Source organism: Podarcis liolepis, assembly GCF_965112155.1.
Source record: "Podarcis liolepis genome assembly, chromosome: 18".
Taxonomy (NCBI): domain Eukaryota; kingdom Metazoa; phylum Chordata; class Lepidosauria; order Squamata; family Lacertidae; genus Podarcis; species Podarcis liolepis.
The window spans coordinates 3404029-3427871 of record NC_139572.1 but is presented as its reverse complement, the minus strand read 5'-3'; the positions used below and the strand labels follow the sequence as shown (position 1 = coordinate 3427871).

At 50.5% G+C, this 23843-nt stretch overlaps 1 protein-coding gene across 2 annotated transcripts in view; it reads right to left on the bottom strand.

Moving 5' to 3' along the window:
- MIDN (midnolin) overlaps positions 1-23843 on the bottom strand; it is a 47383-nt gene that overhangs the window by 5757 nt on the left and 17783 nt on the right. For both annotated transcript variants that reach the window (XM_083483950.1, XM_083483951.1), the window contains exons 5-7: positions 10316-10702; positions 9446-9578; positions 7488-7790 (exon numbers count right to left, since the gene is read on the bottom strand). In XM_083483950.1, coding sequence (XP_083340076.1) covers positions 7488-7790; positions 9446-9578; positions 10316-10702 — 823 coding nt within the window. The remainder of the gene's footprint in view (positions 1-7487; positions 7791-9445; positions 9579-10315; positions 10703-23843) is intronic.

The window sequence follows — 23843 nt, the reverse complement described above, 5'->3', positions numbered from 1 at the left end:
GGCTGGGGAAACTCAGCCAGATGGGCGGGGTATAAATAATAAATTATTATTATTATCATTATTATTATGGATGCGGGTGGTGCTGTGGGTTAAACCACAGAGCCTAGGACTTGCCGATCAGAAGGTCGGCGGTTCGAATCCCCACGACGGGGTGAGCTCTCGTTGCTCGGTCCCTGCTCCTGCCAACCTAGCAGTTCGAAAGCACACCAGTGCAAGTAGATAAATAGGTACCGCTCCGGAAGGTAAACGGCGTTTCCGTGCGCTGCTCTGATTCGCCAGCAGCGTCTTAGTCCTGCTGGCCACATACCCAGAAGCTGTACGCCGGCTCCCTCGGCCAATAAAGCGAGATGAGCGCCGCAACCCCGGAGTCAGCCACGACTGGACCTAATGGTCAGGGGTCCCTTTACCTTTACCTATTATTATTATTGTGTATTTTATACTGCACACTTCCCCGGGATGCTTTGATGGGAGGGGAGCCTACAAATTTAATAAATAAAGCAAAATGGCTTGCCTGGCAGCTCCGTCAAGAACCCCTCTCCTTTTCCACCAAGATTGGAGGGAATAAAAATAAAACAAGGGCATTCAACACCCCAGTGCCCTAGGGGGTGGTGCGAGCATGTGGGGAGAGCAGTAACGCAGGCGTGCCAGCCTCGAAATGGAGGACTTTCCATAACCTCAGCACGGGGGAAGCATCTATGGAGAATCAGGAAGGACCTCGTCTCCATGGCAACAGAGACAGAATGCCCAAGGAGCATCAAAAAAACAATGGCTCTTTTGCACACTTCTTCTTTAAAAAAAAATATATATATATATTTTCTTTCTTCTCATTCTAGCTCTCTCGCCTCTCCCGCCCCCCCAGAGGGTTTCGAACACTTCCCGTCTCGGAGGAGAGAACAAGAAGTCACCTCTGACTTCGTGCCTCCCACTCTCTGCCGTCAACAGGCGGCCCTTTTCTCTATCTAACCCCCCCCCTTTTCCGCGGCTTTGCTATAGCAGCCCGTGGGCGGGAGAACAATTGAGCAGGTTTTTTATTTTTTGCAAGAGCCGGGGGGAGAGAGATGGAGGCGCCAGAAAACGGCGAGATTGGGGGGGGGGAGGGAAACGAAAAAGGGAGCCTTGCGAAAACATTATATACACTTATATCTCACTTTTCCTCTGAAGAACGCAAGGGTTTTCTTTTTCGTGCGTGCGTGCAAATGGTCGCCCCCCCTTTTTAAATCCTCAGGTGCTACCTTGCAAGGGGGGGCAGTGATTTTTTTTCTGGGATACACACACACACACACACACACACACAGGGGTACGGATACCCCGAAACGTTTTTGTGGATCTTTCGTAGTTTTGCCCATTTACTGTATTCATTTTCTGCAAAATGGTGATTTTCTTGAGTCGAAATGAGAGAATGCATTTTTTAAAAGAAAAAAAGCACTGTGGAGGGCCCCCGAGAGTCATTTATTATTATTAATTATTATTATTATTATTATTATTATTATTATTATTATTATTATTATTATTATTCCAACCCCCTGCAATGCAGAAATATTTAGCGCATATTGAACCGTGTTGCTTTCAGCACACACTCAAACCTGCTGAACTATCCACCCCACTCAAGGGGGCTAAGAGTCCCAGATTAGGAGCTGGGAGAGTCCGGGATTCGAATCCCACCCACTGCCCACGAGCGACTTTGCCAGGAGGGTCTGACATTCTCATTCTCTCTCTGTCCCCCCCCCCTTTAAAGGAATCAAATCACCCTCCCCTCTGAGGAACCAGGAAGGCAAAAGCCGAGCCGCCGATTCCACCCCGTGCCTCAGTTTCCCCCCGCGTCAAATTACGTGGGGGAAGAGACCAAAGGAGAAGAAAAGATTGAGCGATGCGCACTAATGAGAGCGAAAGGGAAGCAGGAGGCGGAAGTTATGCGCCGCGCTGGTGACAGGCAGGACATAATCTGGGGGCGGTATTTATTCTAGAGGAATTCATCTGAGGAGACCACGACTGCACTAACGCCTCCAGATGAGAGAGAGGGAGAGAGACTGACTCTGTGGACAGGATGAGGATGGCAAGACATGCCCGCCCCCCCCCCAGCAAACGAGTTTCATAATTGGGGAGGTCTATTCAACAATCCCTGGAGGAGACTCTTGAGAGTCCCTGGACTGCAAGAAGATCAAACCTCTCCATTCTGAAAGAAATCAGCCCCGAGTGCTCACTGGAAGGACAGATCCTGAAGCTGAGGCTCCAAGACTTTGGCCACCTCAGGAGAAGAGAAGACTCCCTGGAAAAGACCCTGATGTTGGGAAAGATGGAGAGCACAAGGAGAAGGGGACGACAGAGGACGAGATGGTGGGACAGTGTTCTCGAAGCTACCAGCATGAGTTTGACCAAACTGTGGGAGGCAGTGGAAGACAGGAGGGCCTGGCGTGCTCTGGTCCAGGGGGTCACAAAGAGGTGGACACGACTAAACAACAACAACATTCAACAATCCACGCGGTTTCAAGTCGGCCTCGACTCTCCCTGCAATTTTTGTTTTTAAAAATTAGAATTAAATCAAGGGACGATTGCTATTTGAATTAAATCAAGGGACGATGCTATTCGGCATTTTTATCTGTTGCATATCAACCTGGCAAGGGATGTGTGTGGTGCTGTGGGTTGAACCACAGAGCCTCGGACTTGCCGATCAGAAGGTCGGCGGTTCGAATCCCCGTAACAACGGGGCGAGCTCCCTTTGCTCGGTCCCTGCTCCTGCCCACCTAGCAGTTCGAAAGCACGTCAAAGTGCAAGTAGATCAATAGGTACCACTCCGACGGGAAGGTAAACGGCGTTTCCGTGCGCTGCTCTGGTTCGCCAGAAGCGGCTTAGTCCTGCTGGCCACATGACCCAGAAGCTGTACGCCGGCTCCCTTGGCCAGTAAAGCGAGACGAGCGCCGCAACCCCAGAGTCGGCCACGACTGGACCTAACGGTCAGGGGTACCTTTACCTTACTAGAGAACATGCAAAAATGCTTTCATCAGGGCGATCTCTCTGGGACAAAAACCATCAGCAAACTAGCCAGGGTTTCCCATTTAAATGGGACGTCCCCCCCCAAAAAAAACTGCACGGCTGCTCTTTCGTCGCCCCACTTCCTTCCGTGTTTTTGGTCGGCAACTGGCGGCTGCCCCCCCACAACGCCCCCCAAGGCTAACAACACACCAGCCGTCAAAACCTTTTATGGTTCAGAAACGGGGGCAAGAAAGGAAGGTGACCTGTTTTCAAGCAGCGAGGAGGAAAAAATAAAAGAGAATCTAAGAAACAGAGGGGGGGCTTGCTCCCTCCCTCGCCCTCTTGACGAACACAACCGCCAACCCGCAGGTGCGCGCACAGAAATTGGGTGCAAAGCCACGCTTGACACAGTTCGGTACGTTCTGACAGCCACGCCACCCCCCCAAAAACCCAGTTTCCACCCAACTCCCCCCCGCCCCCGCAAAGAAACAGAAAGGAAAGTGGCTGGATTGGGGGAGAGGACGAGAAAATTACTCTGGAGATAGGCAGTGGAGCGGGGCCAGCCAGCAAGCAAGGAACAGGTTCGGAAGGTGGAATCCGAACGAGGCACAGAACTCACGGTTCATGCACAAGCGTAAAAAACTACAGACACGTCGCACGGTGCCAGCCTTTTTGCAAGGGGGTGCAGATTGGGGGCACCCACTCTGGCGGGCGTCGTGCGACGGATATAGGGCAGCGTGCGAGGAGGGGAAGGAAGAGGAGGAGGGGAGTTGAAGGTTTCTGGAGGGTGTGGGGTGGCTGTCCGAAGTCCCCTAGGGGAAAGGGGATTCTTGCGAGGTGTTTCCAGGTACCATCAAATTTGTGTTTTCCTACAGAGTCTCCAAACCTGGAGCCATCTCTGGCCTCAATGAGGACTAAGGACTTGAGGGCAGCAAGAACAGCCTCGCAGCTACCGCTTACGGCCGAGGCTTATCTGCGTTCCCTTTCGTTCCTGCACAACAACACAATTTTTTGTTGTTGTTTCGTAGCCTGGCTGCGTGAAGGTCAACCCAAGTGGAAGCGGGTTCAAATCCAGCACGGCCTGGTCCAAAAGTCCAGGAGGGGAGCAGGGCAGGTGAGAGAGAGAGGAGGAAAAAACCCCACACTCGTCCCCCACCTGCAATTCTCGCCGCAAGGAAAATCGCAAACCCAATAGTTTTGTTTAAATAACCCAAATTTGGTGGAGACACAGAGAGAGGCAGGAGGAGCAGGGAAGGGATTTCGGAGGTTATGGCCAGATTTTTTTTGGGGGGGGGGTGGATGAGGCAGAGCCACCCATGTCCTCCCAGCCTGGAACGCAGCCTTACCAGAACTTGGCTGCCAGACAGGGAACTGTCAACGCGAGAGAGGAGCCTCAGAGAGACGGTGGCAGCGAGGAGGGGGGGAGCGGGCCGCCAAGCAGGAACCGTGTCGGTTTTTCTGCTGCGCCCCCGCCAGCTCGCCTTGCTATTTTTGGGACGGGGGCCTTTGCCACACACAGCCTACGGGGGGTGCAGAGAGGAAGAGTCGTGAAAGCAGGAAGAGAAAAAGAGAGAGGAAAAAAAAGATAAGAGGGAGCTATCGCCCGCCCCCCCCCCACTTCGTTAATCTACTAACTCGGCCCCACGGGGCTTGCAAAACAACGCGGATGAGAGGAAAGGTGCCAATGTCCGTGGGAACCCTGAAGGTCATCCAAGCCCAACCCCCTTGCGATGCGGGAAACGTTCGCCCAAGGCGGAATTCGAACCCGCAGCCCTGAGACGAAGAGCGCCTCCTGCTCTACCAACCGAGGATAGAATCGACAGCACACAAAAGGAGGGTGGGCCAAGTGGGATTTACTCAAGAGTAGACCCACCGGAAGGAGCAGGATGTCAATTTTTAACAGCTCTCCTGCAGCAGGGAGTTCCATAGTTCCTCGCGGCAACGGTGGTCCAGCGGCTAAAATGTCGGACTAGAACCCGGCGGAGACTGGGGTTCGAATCGCGCCCTGTTTGCCCATGAAGCTCACGGGACTGGGGCTGGTTGCACTGCCTCTCGGCCTAATCTTCCTCGCACGGTTGTTGTGTGGGATGGAAGGAGTGGCAAGGAACGCCACTATTGTGCTGGGGTCCCAGCACCTCTGGAGAACAACTCCAGATGTTCTTCTACTGCCAGACCCCCAAACTCGGTCCTCCAGGTGTTTTGGGACTACAATTCCCATCATCCATGACCTGTTAGCAATGGATGATGGGTGTTGTAGTCCCAAAACATCTGGAGGGCCGAGTTTGGGGGTGCCTGTTCTACGGGGTCCTCGTGCAACATTTGGTCAAGTTTAATCCTTAAATTGGGTTTGGGATGGCATGGGATTTTTAACCTCAGGGTCGTGGTTTTGAAAGCCACGTCGGGCAAGACAGGTTCCCGCATTTCAGGGGGTTTGACTAGATGACTCTAGGGGTCTCTTTCCAACTCTACAATCCTACGATTCCCCCCAATAAACCTATGAGCTCACAGGGCATTCCCTATGTGTTTCTCGGCTGCAAAATAACTCATCCAGTCCAATGGGACTTAGATAAGTAGGGTAAAAAGGACCCCCTGACCGTTAGGTCCAGTAGTGACCGACTCTGGGGTTGCGGCGCTCATCTCGCTTTATTGGCCGAGGGAACCGGCGTACAGCTTCCGGGTCATGTGGCCAGCAGGACTAAGCCGCCTCTGGCGAACCAGAGCAGAGCACGGAAACGCCGTTTTCCTTCCCACTGGAGTGGTACCTATTTATCTACCTATTTATCGTGCTTTCGAACTGCTAGGCTGCCAGGAGCAGGGACCGAGCAACGGGAGCTCACCCCGTCATCGCGGGGATTCGAACCGCCGACCTTCTGACCGGCAAGTCCTAGGCTCTGTGGTTTAACCCACAGCGCCAACAGCGTTAGATAAGGAGGATAGGATTGCTCAAAAGCCATTCACGTACTTTCCCCCAGAATTTCATAGCCCGGCGCCCTCTGAACGCTTCGAACTACAGCTCCCATCAACGAACGGACGAAGAGGGCAAGGGGGGGGGTGCTTCTCAAAACCTCTGGAGTGGTTTAAATCTGCTTTAATCTGTAAGCGCCTGGGGGCAGAGACCTTGGGAGTAAAGAGGACACATAACTGAACAGAAGCGCAAATTCTCGCTTTTGCCAGAGGGAAGGGAACCCCCCCCCCAATTTAGCCGATCCAAACTGCCAAAAATGGGTTGTGGGTGCAAAGTGGCCCATTAAAAGCATGCAGGAGAAAAAGCCGTTTTTGGGGGGATTTTAGGCAAGAGAGTATGCAAAGTGCACCCACGAAAACTGAACGGAAGAGGCTAAAACTGGAAGGGTTTGCAGAAGGGATTAATTTCATCTATTAGCATCCAGACAGAAGCGGGTCGGTTCATCCTTGGCAACAAACAGGGTCACCCTGACCGAGAATATCCAAGCCAAACAGAAAGTCAAAAGTACATCTTTCTCTTCCTCGCTCTCTCCCCCCCCCCCCCGACGTCCAGACTTACTCTACAGGGAGAGTTTCTGCATGTAACACAAAACACCCCACTGTGCTCAGCACGGATAACTTATCACTTGGGGGGGGGGAGTGGGGGAGATAAAATAAAATAAAATAAAATATCAAGTCCTTTCCTTTTGCTGCGCCCCATTTGCACGCAGACGTTAAGAGTTCCTACAAGGCTGCATCTCCCTTTTTTAAGAAGGGTAAAAGGTAAAGGGACCCCTGACCATTAGGTCCAGTCGCGGACGACTCTGGGGTTGCGGCGCTCATCTCGCTTTACTGGCCGAGGGAGCCGGCGTACAGCTTCCGGGTCCTGTGGCCAGCATGGCTAAGCCGCTTCTGGCGAACCAGAGCAGCGCACGGAAACGCCATTTACCTTCCCACCAGAGCGGTACCTATTTATCTACTTGTGCTGGTGTGCTTTCGAACTGCTAGGTTGGCAGGAGCAGGGACCGAGCAACGCGAGCTCACCCCGTCATGGGGATTCGAACCGCCAACCTTCTGACCGGCAAGTCCTAGGCTCTGTGGTTTAACCCACAGCGCCACCCGCATCCCCTTTTAAGAAGGGAGGAATGGGGAAAAGGAGCAAAAAGGAACGCGCCCGATATCGCGCCCATCTAATTCAATACCACCTGCAGTGATCGGCAGCAGCGCTCCAGGGGAGAACTGAACCCAGGACCTTGTGCGAGGAAAGCTCCTTGGGGCTACGGCACTGCCTAAATATATCCACGTACAACGCAAAAGTCACAAAAAAGTCAAGACGCTAGCCCTCACTGTTCCAAATTTGGGACTTGGGCTTATTCTGCGCATCGCTCGATTTAGCACAGTGCCGGCCGGCAGGGGTTTCAGACAGAGCCCTACTATCCAGAGAGGCCGGCTTTCGAACTCGGGCCCTTTGCATGCAGAAAGCGGCAGCTTCCTTACAGACCAACAGCAAAGCAAGTTACTAGACCTCATGACCCGAGCCACATTCTGGACTCTTCTTCAGAGGCAGGACTCACCGGAAGGCTTAGACGCTGCCACTTGGCTAGCACAGGGGGTGCCCAAGTGTAAGGACTGGCTAGCAGCTGCTGCGATTTTCTCTGAGGTAGTGTTGCTGGCGAGATCCGGGGACTGGGGCGGCGACGGCGACGGAGAAGTCGAGGAAAGCGAGCACTGCGTCTGGCACCGCAGCTGCGTCAGGGACTGGGGCATGCCCTGGTAGTGCCGCGTGGCACTCAACAGGTCGTTGAGGATCTGCAAGATGGTGCCGATGTCCCGCCGGGGCCGCCCGCTGCTGTCCTGGCAATTCGGGTGCAAAGTGCCTGCGAGAGAGAAGCAAAGTCAAGTCGCTAGCCCTCAAGGTTTATCGATTCGCAATCTAAAAGCATGAAATTGCTTGGCTGGTTTTTCCTCCCCCAGAATTTGTGTTTGTGGTCGGGAGCGGAGGGAAAATTTGGAATTATATTGTGGGCATGGGCACCCCAAAGGTCATCCAGTCCAACCCCGGCAACGCAGGGATCTCAACTTCCCAAAAAGCCTCCAAGGAAGGAGAGGCCGCCACCTGCAGAGGGAGACTGTCAGAAAATAGTCTTGTTAACTTCCCTTTCCCGCGCTTGCTTAGGGTGAATGTTAAAGCTTTTTAAAGGGCAGGTTTCTAGTCCACATGAGAAGAGGAAGTGGCAATAATCTGGGCCAGGGAGCAAACTCTCCAGTGCTCTCTTTGCTTTTTTAAAAAGCAGCTTGGCTGGGGTACCTCTTCGAATCAACAGAATCCAGTCCAACCCCCTGAAAATTGGGAATCACAGCAAAATACCGTCTTTTTTGCTCTATAAGACTCACTTTTCCCCTCCTAAAAAGTAAGGGGAAATGTGTGTGTGCGTCTTATGGAGCGAATGCAGGCTGCGCCGCTATCCCAGAAGCCAGAACAGCAAGAGGGATTGCTGCTTTCGCTGCGCAGTGATCCCTCTTGCTGTTCTGGCTTCTGAGATTCAGAATGTTTTTTTCCTTGTTTTCCTCCTCCAAAAACTAGGTGCGCCTTGTGGTCTGGTGCGTCTTATAGAGCGAAAAATAGGTACTTCCTGGCAGGTGGCCGTCCCAACCTCTGATTAAAAACCCCCTCTTCAATGTTGCCGGACGACAAGAGAGTATTCCAACCCTGGCTCTCCAAACCCCACGACCCCCAAGCAGTGGTTAGGCATGGTGAGAGATTTAGCCAACAACGTTTGAGGGACCAAAAGTTGAATAAGTCTAGAATAGAACCCCAATTTATCCCTAACCACTAGTGGATATTATCAGAGTCCTGCAACATCCTTTGAAGGGGCTGGAGTGTCACAGATTTCCCAAACCGCAACCAACAAGGCCATTTAATAAATAATAATAATAATAATAATAATAATAATAATAATAATAATAATAATAATATTTTGAAGTTATATACCACCCTTTACCCAGGGGTCTCAGGGCAGTTAATAAAAATCAATACATAAAACCACAAAATAACTACTAAAAACAACAACCCAATAGACCCCCAACACCACTGGAAAAAAAACACATTTTGGAAGGGCATAGGATGTAAATCGGCTCAACCAAAGGACTGGTTAAAAGGGAACATTTTTCCTGGCGCCTAAAGGTGTATAATGAAGGCTCCAGGCAAACAGATACAATTTTTTAGAAATGCTGAGCTGCAAATTCACTTGGTCTTCTTTTATCAAAAACCAGCACAGATCAGATTCAGATCCGCTTTGTACAGAAACCCATCAGTTGGCTCCCACAGTTCGTTTGGGTCCATTTTTGATTGTAAAAATGGCACATGGACCTGCGCCAGCTTCAGGGCTCCACAGGGCTCTTCTTCAGCCAGCAAAAGCGCCCTGTGATGTTCCTGAAGCTTGCACACACACCGCAACACGAAGCCGTATTTTGTTCCCACGAAAGGCGGAGGGGTCGGAGGAAGAGGAGTTAAGGGTCGACGAAGACTTACCAGAAAACGTCCCCGAAAAAACACCCGGAGCGTGGTTCACGAAGCTTTCGATCACAGCGCCGGGTTTGCGGGGTCGGGAAGGCTGAATGGGGCTGGCGCTGGGTGAAGGTTTGCTCCGCGTGGCGCAATCGACCTGTGAAAGGAGGGCAGGGGGAAAAACTGAAGTCTGTGCGAAGAATCAGAAGGGACACCCCGTGGTCATCTAGCCCAACCCCGGAATCACAGGCAACGAATTCCTGACAGATGTCCGCCCAACTTCTGCTTAGAAACCTCCTGAATAGAGATGCGAATTCCTGCCTCAAACCATATTCAGAAAAGGCTTTTTCTTAACACCCCCCCAAGAAAGTCTAATTTGAATTAAGGCCAAAATTGGGGCTTTCTGGTGCCAGGGCAAGAGAAGCTGTGGGTTCAAATGGAAGAGTATTTGCTCTGAATGAAGATTTACCATATTTTTTGCTCTCTAAGACTCACTTTTTCCCTCCTAAAAAGTAAGGGGGAATGTGTGTGCGTCTTATGGAGCGAATGCAGGCTGCGCAGCTATCCCAGAAGCCAGAACAGCAAGAGGGATCGCTGCTTTCGCTGCTTTCTTGCTGTTCTGGCTTCTGAGATTCAGAATATTTTTCTTCTTCTTTTCCTCCTCCAAAAACTAGGTGCGTCTTGTGGTCTGGTGCGTCTTACAGAGCGAAAAATACGGTATTTCTTCCTGTGGCGATGGACGATAAGACCCCCTCACCCAATTCACTGCCCTGAAAGTGAGAACCTTATTTCCCCCAAACAACCCCCCATTGCAATAGCTCAGACGTGAGGCTCAGGTTCTGGGTTCGAGTCTCCTGCTAGCTTGGACTAGGCACGGACGAGACCAAGACTCACCTCCGAACACGACGAAGAACTCCCCATGCCGCCGTTCGCCTGGGCACCGTGCGAGCGGAACATGCCGGCCGTGACGGGCGTCGGGTGGGCGGAGCTACAGTACGTGGGCGGGACCTGCGGCGGGGAGGCGGGGCTTTCCTGGCAAGCGGGCGGGGAGGCGGGGACCCGGGCGAAGTGGGGGGCGTGGCCGCCCCCGTGGAGAGCGGGGCAGTCGGGACCGGCTGGGGGCGCAGCGGCCGGGGGTTCGCCGCGGCTGGCGATGAGGTGGCGGTGCTGCAGCTGTCCGCCGTTCTGCTGGGCCGCCAGTTGCAGCTGAACAAACATCATATGGTCCCCGACGCGGAGGGCCAAGGTGAGAGGGGATCTTCCAGACAGGAAGTCGTTTACCTGGGGAGGGAAGACGAGGAGGAAGTGAGAGGCGGAAGGGGAAGGGAGGCAGGTATCAAAATCAAAACAAAGCGGATTCATTTTCACACCTCGGAATTCGCAGAAAGGGGAGGAAAAAACCCACAAGCACTTCGTTGAATAATAATAAGAAGAATAAGAATTTATTATTTATACCCTGCCCATCTGGCTGGGTTTCCCCAGTCACTCTGGGCGGCTTCCAACAAAACACTAAAATACAATAACCCGTTCAACATGAAAAACTTCCCTAAACAGGGCTGCCTTCAGGTGTCTTCTAAAAGTTTGGTACAGTGGTACCTCGGGTTACAGACGCTTCAGGTTACAGACTCCGCTAACCCAGAAATAGTGCTTCAGGTTGAGAACTTTGCTTCAGGATGAGAACAGAAATCGTGCTCCGGTGGTGCGGCAGCAGCAGGAGGCCCCATTAGCTAAAGTGGTGCTTCACGTTAAGAACAGTTTCAGGTTAAGAACGGACCTCTGGAACGAATTAAGTACTTAACCCGAGGTACCACTGTAATAGTAATAATTTATTATTCATACCCCGCCCATCTGGCTGGGTTTCCCCCGCCACTCTGGGCAGCTTCCAACAAAACACTAAGATACAATAACCTATTAAACATTAAAAGCTTCCCTAAACAGGGCTGCCTTCAGATGTGAGGGCTTTCCACAGGGAGGGGGCCACCACCGAGAAGGACCTCTGTCTGGTTCCCTGTAACCTTACTTCTCGCAATGAGGGAACCGCCAGAAGGCCCTTGGAGCTGGACCTCAGTGTCCGGGCAGAACGATGGGGGTGGAGATGTTCATTCAGGTGTACTGGGCCGAGGCCGTTTAGGGCTTTAAAGGTCAGCACTGACACTTTGAATTGTGCTGGGAAACGTACTGGGAGCCAATGCAGATCTCTCAGAACCAGTGTTATGTGGTCCCGGCGGCCGCTCCCAGTCCCCAGTCTGGCTGCCGCACTCTGGATTAATTGCAGTTTCTGGGTCACCTTCAAAGGTAGCCCCACAGAGAGCGCATGGCAGTAGTCCAAGCGGGAGATAACCAGAGCATGCACCACTCAGGCCAGACAGTCTACGGGCAGGGAGGGTCTCATCCTGCATCCCAGATGGAGCTGCCCTGAACGCAGAATGGACCTGCGCCTCCATGGACAGCTGTGAGTCCAAAATGACTCCCAGGCTGCGCACCTGGTCCTTCAGGGGCACAGTGACCCCATTCAGGACCAGGGAGTCCCCCACACCCACCCGCCCCCTGTCCCCCAAAAACAGTCCTTCTGTTTGTCAGGATTCAACCTCAATCTGTTAGCCGCATCTATCCTCCAACCGCCTCCAGACAAGCAGGGTGGGTAAAACTCAAAAGAAATAGGATTTTATTTTAATCAGATTTTTTTTATTATTTCAGTCAGATTTCTAAAATAAAATGCTTTTGGAGGATTTTTTTCCCTTCTTCTAAAGATAGTTTTCTGTTTTAGTTACATTGTACTCCAAAGGCTATTCATCAGGAAATGTTACAGGTAGATAGCTGCATCGGTTTGCCATATTTGAAACAAAATTTAAAAATTCCTTCCTGTAGCACCTTAGAGAGCAACTAAGTTTGTTATTGGTATGACCTTTCGTGTGCATGCACAATTCTTCAAACCTCAGACTGGTGACTTCTGTTTCATTGTATCTGAAGAAGTGTGCATGCACACGAAAGCTCATACCAATAACAAACTTAGTTGCTCTCTAAGGTGCTACTGGAAGGAATTTTTAAATTTTGTTTCAACATCAGGAAACATTTTAACTTTTTCATGTGTGCTAAAACTCAGTCCAAGTTTGCTTCTTGTTGCTTTTTAAACCCATTTAACCACATCACTTAACAAACATGGATACATAAGCTATAATGTTACCGCTTTGGTTAAATAAATAAATTGTAGAAATTGTTATTAAGGAAATGATTATTTTTCTCCTTCCTATAAAGTACAGCAGAAAAGCTGTCCAAATACAAACAGTTAACTTATTAAACTGCACAATAATTTCATAATAACCTATGTATTTCTAATAGTATAACCAAATCAGTCATTTTTGATGTAACTGTAAAAACTACTCTGAAAATTTTTTATTCCAAAAATGAAACCTTCATCTGGTTGTAAAAATTAAGATTTTGCCAGCAAGAATGAGTCTTTCTGTAAAAAAAAAAAAGAGATTTAAATTGTCTTACTGACTAGGGATTTAAATCCTGATTTAAAAAAAACCCACTTCTGCATAGAATCGCCTGGAGACACAGCCCGGTTTGCCATAGGTGAGCAGCTACCCAGAAAAGCCTGGTTTCAGAGGCAGCTCACAGCTCCAGTCTTACTTTTTAATCACCGTATTTTTCGCTCTATAAGACGCACCAGACCACAAGACGCACCTAGTTTTTGGAGAAGGAAAACAAAACAAAACAAATATTCTGAATCTCAGAAGTCAGAACAGCAAGAGGGATCACTGCGCAGTGAAAGCAGCAATCCCTCTTGCTGTTCTGGCTTCTGGGATAGCTGTGCAGCCTGCATTCGCTCCATAAGACGCACACACATTTCCCCTTACTTTTTAGGAGGGAAAAAATGAGTCTTATAGAGCAAAAAATACGGTAATTATAAAAAATAATAAAAAATACAGGGTCTGTTTTTATGCATATTGTGTTGTTTTTATGATGTTAGCTGTTCTGAGCCTGGCCTCGGTCGGGGGGGTGGGATACAACTAATTTTTAAAAATATTATTATTATTATTATTATTATTATTATTATTATTATTATTATTTTGCCTCCTCCAGTCCTTACAAAAACAGCAACCTAGGAACAGTTTCCCCTTGGCCCAGGTTTCCAGCAGAGGATGAGAGCACAGTCCTCGCGCCAAATCCACACCACTCACAGTTCAAAGACTGGGCCACGTGGCAGGCAGCCCATTCAACAGGGGCAGTTCTGCCGCCCATCATTCCAAGTTTGGGAGCGGCTACACCTGACGGATTTCCGCCTGCCGGGGGCTGATGCTCCATTGGGGGGGTGGAGAAAGCCAGCAGATTGGAGGGCCGGGTTTCTCAAAACACATGCCCCCGCTGCCCATTTTCCACCTCACTGCCGTCAATCACCACCGTGGGCAGACCATAATACCCGACACACCTGTGCGATCTGCCGGGATTTGGATGGGGAAGCCCCAGAACAAGCCCTGGTCCCCGGGGGGGGGGGAGGGTGTGGGGAGACAGCAGTAAATATTTGCTTAAGCAGGTGGGGTTCGCTGGTCTAGGGAGGAGTCTTTTAAAAAGACATAACTAGACATTTCGTCCTCGCCAACTTAAGAAGGTAAAGGGTATGAGAAGCAAACTGAATAATAATCTGGTGTTTCCTCCCTTCCATGCTGCCACTGAGATAAGGGTCTGCAAAGCAGCCGCGAAGTGGGTGGGTTTTTAAAACCACGAGACGCTTCTAATTCCAGAGTTCTGGGTTCGAGTCCAAGCTAAGGCCCGGGGGCTGTATTTGGCCCAATCGCCTTCTAAATCCGGCCCGCGGACAGTTTACACGAGTAGAATGTGCGCTTTTATTTAAAATGCATGTCTGGGTTATTTGTGGGGCATAGGAATTCGTTCATTTCGCCCCCTTCAAAATATAGTCCGGCCCCCCAAAAGGTCTGAGGGACAGTGGACCGGCCCCCTGCTGAAAATGTTTGCTGTGTCTGTTTGATAATGTGTGCTTTGCTATGCCTAATAAAGGATATTTGATTTGGAAAAAAGTTTGCTGATTCCTGCCTTAGGGATTGGTGGAGTTTATTCCTCCTGCAAAGGCAATGGAGGTTTTAGGAACAGAGTTTCCCTTCTGTTTTTCTTGCTGCCTAGGAGTTGTTCAACCGACGCTTCCGGAAATTTTTGCAATGCACACAGAAGGAGAGGAATTCTCCTTTCTTACTGCTGCAGAAATGTCAGCAAAAGGGAGAGAGAAAAGTGATAAAAATCTAGGTAAGGGTAAAGGGACCCCTGGTCATTAGGTCCAGTCGTGGCCGACTCTGGGGTTGCGGCGCTCATCTCGCTTTATTGGCCAAGGGAGCCGGCATACAGCTTCTGGGTCATGTGGCCAGCAGGACTAAGCCGCTTCTGGTGAACCAGAGCAGCGCACGGAAATGCCGTTTACCTTCCCGCCGGAGCGGTACCTATTTATCTACTTGCACTTTGACATGCTTTCAAACTGCTAGGTTGGCAGGAGCAGGGACCGAGCAACAGGAGCTCACCCCGTCGCGGGGATTCGAACCGCCGACCTTCTGATCGGCAAGTCCTAGGCTGTGTGGTTTAACCCACAGCGCCACACGCGTTCCATAATAAAAATCTAAGTGCACCCAAAAAATGCTCCTTGCGTCATCCGTGACCCTACTTGACTCCAACCCTCCCAGCACCTGCTGGAATCCTCTAGACTCCCTGCAACTGTTCATGCCCCCATCTACACACACAGAAGAAACGGAAGACAACACCCCCCACCCCCTGGCTTCAAAGTTTCTGAGAAACTCGTGGGAACTGAGGGGGGGCGGATGCAGGCAGTGGGCGCAAAGCAGCGAAGTTGAGTTTCGGACAGCCGGGAAGTTGAGCCGAGCGAGGTTTAGCAGGCTGCTACCTGCAGGAAGCAGACCTGAAACCATCTCTAGCACGCAAATTGTTGTTATTATTTTCGAAAGGTTAGAAGGCACCTAAACACGGAAGAAGTGGGACGGACCTCAGCGCTGCCATTTTCTGCAGGAACAGCGCCATAAACAAAACAGATGCGGAAAGCATCAAGCAAAAAAAACCCCAGTTTGTTAAAAAAATATACCGTGTTTTTTGCTCTCTAAGACTCACTTTTTCCCTCCTAAAAAGTAAGGGGAAATGTGTGTGCGTCTTATGGAGCGAATGCAGGCTGTGCGGCTATCCCAGAAGCCAGAACAGCAAGAGGGATTGCTGCTTTCACTGCGCTTCTGGCTTCTGAGATTCAGAATATATTTTTTTCTTGTTTTCCTCCTAGGTGTGTCTTGTGGTCTGGTGCGTCTTATAGAGCGAAAAATACGGTAATTTGATTTAACAAATCATGAATATTCAGACCTGGTAACTGTTTCTCTACTCTCTTCACCAACACTAGTGGCTAAAATACCCAGGAATGGTGATGTCAAGGGGTTTCTGAGCATGTGCAGAGTGCAGCCCCGCTAGCTAGTGTAGTGTAAGCATTCTTATCCCCAGGGAAGCGAAGATTGCAGACGTAAGTCCTCCGTCACTCTTCCTGCCCTCATTCGCAGCCGGAACCCAAGACTGTAAGCGCCTCAAGGGCAGAGACTGGGTTTCCTGGTTGCCGCAATGTGCCACATTGCCACCAGGGATGTGGGGCAAAATAGAAGAGGGCAAAACACGCCTGTTCTGGTAATTGCCCTACGGAACTCTCTGCCACAAGAAGGGTATGTGTTAATACCGCTTGCACTGAAACCCAGGAATTTTTTTTTTTGGGGGGGGGGACTCTGTCTCCTGCATTGCAGGGGAGTCGCACTAGATGACCCTCATGGTGCCTCTGGAAGGGAGAATTCGAACTCAGACCCCACCCCACAGCCATGAAGCTCAGAGCCTCTCAAACATACCAGTCCTGGGTTGCAGCACGAATGAAGCAGGGGAGGGGAGGGGGACTCACAACCAACCCCCCCCTCCAACCGAATAATTTGGAGCTAGTATATGGATCAGCCATGCAAAAGCGCAGTCTATCTGCGAGTGCGAAGGATGGTTTCTTCCATCAGGGCCAGAACAAACGCTTGCCTCTATGACATGGATAGGCAAACTGAGGCCTGGGGGCCGGATCTGTCCCAATTGCCTTCTCAATCCGGGCCCATGGACGGTCCGGGAATCAGGGTGTTTTTACATGAGTAGAATGTGTCCTTTTATTTAAAATGCATCTCTGGGTTATTTGTGGGGCATAGAAATCCGTTCATTATTTTTTTGCAAAATATAGTCCGGTCCCCCGCAAGGCCTGAGGGACAGTGGACCGGCCCCCTGCTGAAAATGTTTGCTGACCCCTGCTCTATGACAACTTCGTGCCCTCCGACGAGGGCTTGAGGTGACCCACGGCAGATCTACAGGACTAGAAATTTGGCCTTTGCTCCCCCCCCCCAAGTCTGGAGAGCTGGGGGGGGCAGAGAGGGGAGAAGCCGCGTTCTCCAAATCTCCAGGCGTCTGGCATTCCTCCCCCCCCCCACCGGCCTGCGCCAGTCACGAAATTCCAAAAGCAGCCGAGCCGCAAAGGAGCCTCTGCCGTCAAAAGCACCCTCGCGCCCCCCCCCATCTGCCGGCCACAAGTCACGACTCCCGGTCTGTGTGTCTCTCCCTGCAGCAACCGCCCCCACCGGCGGCACAAAAGACCGCTGGACCCCCGCCAGGTTAAAAAAAAACAGCCACCCATCACCGCGCAATAGGCAGCAAGCAATATTTATTATTGATTTTGATTAAACAGCGGAGGGGCGGGGGCGTCTGTCGCACGCAGCTGGAAGAGAATCTTCCCATCAGGAAAAGAAAATGCATTTTTTTTAGGCTCCCCCCCCCCAAATAATAATAATATCACTCCACCGGCTGAATGGAGTGAGCTCCTTTGTTCTCAAAAGCCTCACGCCAGCCCAGATGGCAATTTCCATATGCAGAAGAGGTCTGGGGGAGCTTTTCCTGCAAGGATAAATTCTCTCTGCCCCCCCTCACCGCTGTAAATTCGTGATCAGCCCCTCTGCTGGGATTTCAGTGGCGATCAAGTACATTGTCCCCCTGGCAAAAAGGGGGATAAAATTCTGGAGGGGGTGTATTCTGCCTCCCCCCCCCCCCCGCAGGTATTATAGAAACTAGGCACCAAGGGAACGTAGGAGGTCAAGAAATGCAGAGACCTATTTTGTGCCCCCCCCACAAAAGCCAGCCATTGAAAAATACAAAAGCAACATACACTCCCCCCGGCAAATCGCAAGGGCCATAAACTTGACCAGAAAGCATTTTAATAACACGAAGCCGTAGGAGAACAAACGAAATGACGACTGCACATTATATCATCGCAACCTCAGAGGATATCGTGAACCCATTTCACAGACACTGTGACTGAGGGTATAGCACAGGGAGGAATGAGACAAGCAAACGCCAATTAATTCGGGATTGTGCACCAGTACGGGGGGGGGGGGGGGAATAGCTTAGAATCTACATGCATTTGATGCCAAAACCCCCCAAAAAAATCTGCCTTGCAAGGGGTTGGGCTTGATGGCCTCTGTGGTTCCCCCTTCCAGTTCCACAGCTCTTTGAAATAAGAACGGAGCTGGGAGAAAACTAAACCCACCCGTGACTCATAGCTCAGAGCCCCCTTAAGGCTCAACGCCCCCTCCTCAGTTTTTTGTTTAAAGCTGCCATCTGTTTTCCGCTTGGCGCTCTAACCATTAAGCGACTCTGCCCCTGCCGCAGAAGAGAGCCCGTCTCTCGCTCTGCCCTCCTCCTCGCGTTTCCTCTGACGTCAGAGGCCAGGCTGAAGATGGAGCGCCCTTCGCTGTCATTAACCGGAGGCTGACGATGCCCTGAGTACCAGCCACCTCCGTGCCACAGGAGCCTGGCAGGACTAAAAATAAAATCTTCCCCTGGCGCTCGCTTCTTTGGAAAGAGAGAGAGAACGAAAGAAACAGAGAAAGGAGGAAGAAGCCCAATTATCTGCACGCAGGCAGAAAAACACACAAATAGGCAGAAGAAGCGGTCAGATCCTGCGTAGATCTGCAGCCTGGCGTCAGAGACAACGGGTCAAAGGAACCACGAATGAGGACACCCGCCCAACATCGCCCACCAGGCGCTTCGCGCTACAGTTCCCAGCCTGGGGGCAGGGGGCGGGTGGGAACTGGGAGTCCCAGGACGACACCAGGTTGGCCAATTCACATGCCAACTTTATACCTCACTGGGCCTGGTTTAAGAGAGAGAAAGCGCTAATGCAGGTAATTTGGGGGGGGCATTTTAAGGGGGGGGAAGCATACCCAGGTCTGAGGCATTGCAAAGGGTTGGACCAGAGGACCCTAGCAGTATGCTTCACACTTTACAATTCAAATGCATGTTTCAAATACGCGTCACGCAAGGAAAGAGGACTGGGGAGGGAAGAGGAAAGTCGGCGGGCTCATAGAGACACTACTTTTTTGTACAAATGGGAAGGAAGAGGGCTTGAGGTCACACCTTCCAGTATGGCTATGCAGTTCCCTAAATCCCTTACTTAGCTCTGTAGGCCTGGTTCTGGTTCCCAGGAACTCTGCGCACGCTCTAAGGAATTGTTGCCACTTCCTGGTTTAGAGCCAGGAAGACAGGAAACTGCTTTGTTACCTGGCTTATTTTTGTCTACCTGTAGGATGCTGGGAATTGGAATCTGGGAAGTGCTACATGCAAAGCACCTGATTTAGCGCTAGGCTGAGCCCACACTCAAAATTTCTCTTAACTTGACACCTCACGTATACACCTCATGCAAAACACCCACTTTAAAGGCGCACGACAGAGGCAATGAAAAGAAAACGAAACTCTGTGCAAGCTCAGAAACCCTGCTGCCCTGGAAGCAGAGACAAACCTTTCTGCAAAACACAGCAGAGGGGGAAATCAAAACTCAAAACCTGTTACCTGCTCTGGAGGATGAAGCTGCACAACTGCACACCCGCCCTGGGTGGGTGGGGAATGCACTCTGCACATGCTCAGGGAACCTGCCGCCCCCGAAAAACGCGGATAAGCCTTTCCACAAACTAGGAGGGGGGCTGGGAACTAAAAGAAAAACCCGGCAGTCACCGTGATTGCAACACAACCTCGGAGGGTTATCTGCGCCGGAGGACGCAAGTTTCACAATCGCACACACTTCTGGGAGGGAACTGGGTGGGTGGGAAAAAGACACACACACACACACAAAAACCCAACTCCGTGTTCTCTAGAGAGATGGCAATGGGTTTGGGTTGAGGGCGGGAGAGAGAAAGAAAGAGACAGAGACGTACTTCTGTGCCAACCATCCCAAAAAGGGAAAAAAAAATATTATTTTCCTGCTTGGATTCAGAAAGCCTTCTGAAGGCAGAAATTTAAATTGATTGCCTCTGAATGTAGCTCAAGAGCTGAGCCCCAGTTCCCAGAAACCAGGAATGACTCAGAGTACACCGAATTCTTCCTTTCTCCGACGACGTGTTCAGAAAACTTGGCCCGAGGTAACCCTGGCCTTGCCCGCTTCCCCGCCGCTCGGGGAGGGTGGCACCAGGGCCACGCTCCGTGGGTGGGGCGGGCGGGCGGCTGGCGCCCTCCCTGAGAGGAGGGTGGCAGGCATCACTGGAGGGGCGCCCCACAGACTTCCTGGACCGCCCCACCCTTTGCAAAGCAAATAAACACACAAAAAACAACAACAATCAACGTCAAGGAGGAACAGGAAATTTAGCAAAGCGTTGCTCAGTCCAAACCAGCCTTTCTCAACCTGTGTGTTGTTGAACTACAACTCCCATCGCCCCTAGCTAGCTAGCAAGGCCAGATCTTGGGGATGATGGGAGTTGTAGTCCAACAACATCGCCAAAAAACGGTGCCCATCCCGAAAACCCAAAACACAAGCCAGGAGAGGTTATGATTTCGGCCGAGCAAATCCACAAAAGACTTGTAAAAGCGGAGATTCTCGGCAGGGTAATAATACTACTACTAGGTTCTGGGTTCGAATCCCCACCATAGCTGTCAACTTGCAGATTTGAAAATAAGGGGCCAGCAGCCTCGAAAATAAGGGATCAGCAGCCAAAATAAGGGATCAACAATTACTTTGATAAAATGCCTATTTTGTTGCGTGCAAATGGCTTTAGATACCTATTAGGTCCATTAATTACCATATAGCACATATTCAGCACAAGAAAACAGCAACAATTTGTTGTTGACAAAGGACAGCTGGACATAGAAAGGGCCCCAATACCTTCAGTAGCTTATTTAAGGGACGTCATCAATAAGGGACAGCAGCGGGACACGGCGCTGGGATAAGGGACTGTCCCGCCAAATAAGGGACGCTTGACAGCTATGATCCCTACTTGGCCATGGAGCTGAATGGGTGACCTCGGGGCAGGCGTTGGCTTTCTCGGCCCGGCCGACCTCGCAGAGGATTCATCGAGGGCGGGGAACCCGTGGCAGACGGGGGTTCAAATCCCACCCCCTGCAATTGCACCCCCTCCAGCCTAATCGACCCCGCAGGGTTGTTGTGGAGGGAAAGCTGCTTTGGAGAACGCAGCAACAATAAATAAAATAAAATACACACACACCCTTCTCTCACCGAACGGAAGCGAGAGATTTCAGCCCTGCACCCAGATCTCGGGAAAGGGCGTCAGATCTTTCGTAAGACCCACCCCAAACATTCGAGGAAGCAGATTTTTCTGCTCTTAGCAGAAAGAAGACGGGCAGACGTTTGAGGCGAGCAGAACAGTCGCAGGATGAATGAGAGGTGGGGCTTCCTGGTTTTGTCTCTCTCTCTTCCCCACCCCAAGTAAATACCCGGACAGTAACTGGGTGTTCCCTTCTGTGGAAAAGCTACGCAAAGAAGAGGTTTGCTAGGGGGAATGGGGGAGAGGAGAGGTTCAACACCCCCACCCACCATTCCCCTGTCCTAGGAAGAACGCAGAAGCGTTTTGGTGGCTTGAGCTTATTGGTTTCCTCTTCCCTCCCCAACTCTCTCTCCTCTAGTGTGTGTGTTTCTTTTCAAACAATATTACTAAAGACTGCAAGCCTTTGGGAGCAGAGCTTGCCATATAGATAGAGATATATAAGATATACTGTATTTTCTGGCGTATAAGACTACTTTTGAACCCAGAAAAATCTTCTCAGAAGTCGTGGGTCGTCTTATACGCCAGCTACAGCAGCAGCAGCTCCGGCAGCAACTCCCCACCAAGGGACAAAACGACAGAAAATTAAATCAGAGGACACCAAGCTCCCTAGATGAAGCAGAAATACGCTTGAAAATTGACCCCAGAAGCCCCCGGCCACTGGGAAGTGGAGCGGATTTCCGAGCCGGATTGGAGACTGGTTTTTTAATTTTTATTTGGTGTGCGTTGGAAGAGGGGTAGTCTTATACGGCGAGTATATCCCAAACTCTGTATTTTAGCTGGAAAAGTTGGAGGGGTTGTCTTATACGCCCAGTCGTCTTATACGCAGGAAAAACGGTATATGCACGCGCGCACACACACACACACACACACACACACACGACATATGTCAGATTCTAGGGAGCTTTATTACTTATTAAATTATTAAATAATTATTAAATTGCTTATTAAATTATGGCCCTGTCCCTGTAGATCTCACGAGCGGTTCACAACATTAAAAACAATGCAACCTTTCACAATACGAAGACGGCGACGAATAATATCGATTCACTAAATAGAGAATGAATATTTACGAAGAGAGATGCACGAAACAGTAATTTTCATGGTTTGCAAAGTTGTTTTACAAAGCTCACACCCAGACTGAGACCTTAGGATGGTTCCCTCCCTGCGAGAAGCGAGGTTACAGGGAACCAGGCACAGGGCCTTCTCGGTGGTGGCGCCCGCCCTGTGGAACACCCTCCCATCAGATGTCAAGGAAATAAACAACTATCTGACTTTTAGGGAGACATCTGAAGGCAGTTTAGGGAAGTTTTTAACGTTTTGTCATGTTTTTAATATTCTGTTGGGAGCCGCCCAGAGTGGCTGGGGAAACCCAGTCAGACCCAAGCATACAAATAAAATAAAATAAATAACGTGTACTAAATGCATGCAAGATTGCAAGTAGCGCAGGCTCAAAATTAAAGGGGATGCATGTGGCTGGCCAGGATTCTGCGCCAAAACCGCTGGGCCTGATTCAGGACAGCTGTTATGACACAACTAAGACCCATACAACGGACAAGAACTTCGAAATCAACGCCAGGCAAGCATCAAAACTTCAGAGGAAGCCAAGAGCAAGTCTTTAAACCCGGCCACCCTCCCGCAACCAGATTCTGCGCCCTTCTCCGCCCCCCAAGACATTTTTTTGCTACCAAAAGAAAAATCTCCGCAAAGAGGAAGGAATGTGGGTTTAGCAGAAGCCAGAATAATCAAAGCCAGACCCATCAGAAACAGATGGCTGGCTGCCACTTGGCTCAGCTCCCCCCCCCCCAAAATGCATGCATTCTTGGCGTGAACCCCCCCCCCGCCATCAATAGGCCAACCCACCCACCCCCCTCAAATTCCACCCTTGCCTCTTCCTGAGGCTCCTTCTCCCATGGGGGCTGGGAGAGAGCGAGAGAGCGCGCAGGAAATTAATCAAAATTCCCCGCCCCTCTCTTCTCTATATAATGATCAGGCTGTGAGGTGGAGGGGGGGGGAGAGGAAGGAGAAATTAGACTCTTCCCGCCCCCCCCTTGCTGCTACTCTGCACCCCAAATCTCGCCCCGCCAGCCACAAGCCCCTCTGCGCTTGGGCAGGAGACAATAATAATTAACTGGCCGTTCCACAACGCTGCCCTACTATATATTCATTTTTAAAAAAATAAACGTGGGCCTAGTTTTTTTTAAAACCCTGGGCACCACGTAGTAAATTCCAGGCGCCTTAGAAGTGATATAAATGCTCTGGTGAATTTGGCGTTGGGGAAGAATTGCAAACAGAAAACGAAAAACTGGGTGAAGACTAAAAGTTGGAGGTCTATTGAAATTAAATGACAGGCATCTGGTTTGCTATTGTGAGAATGCTTCTTCTTACTTATTGGGGCTGCGGGGGGGGGGGCAGGACGACTGGAAAGGGGCTCACACCTTGATTTTAAATCAGATTATCAAAATGCACGTTTTGAACACACGAGGATTAGAAAGACAATCGGTTTTCATCCAGCTATGTTGGACTCAGATTGGGCTGCCCCCCACCCCCGGAATTAATGGACACCCCCCAGTTCACCTTGTCCATTAAGTTCAACGGGACCACAACCATTTGAAGAATCGGTGCCCGCTCGGTTTCCTCTTCCCTCCCCAATGCTTTTTCCTTTTGTGATGTCTTTTAAATTGCGGCTGGTTCTGTTTGTTCATTTCTGTGGCTAGTATGACTAATGGCGAGGGACAAAGCCAGAGATATGAAACGGACCAGGACTCATTTAGGTAATTTAGAACGCCATGAGCCATGTGCAATGTTAG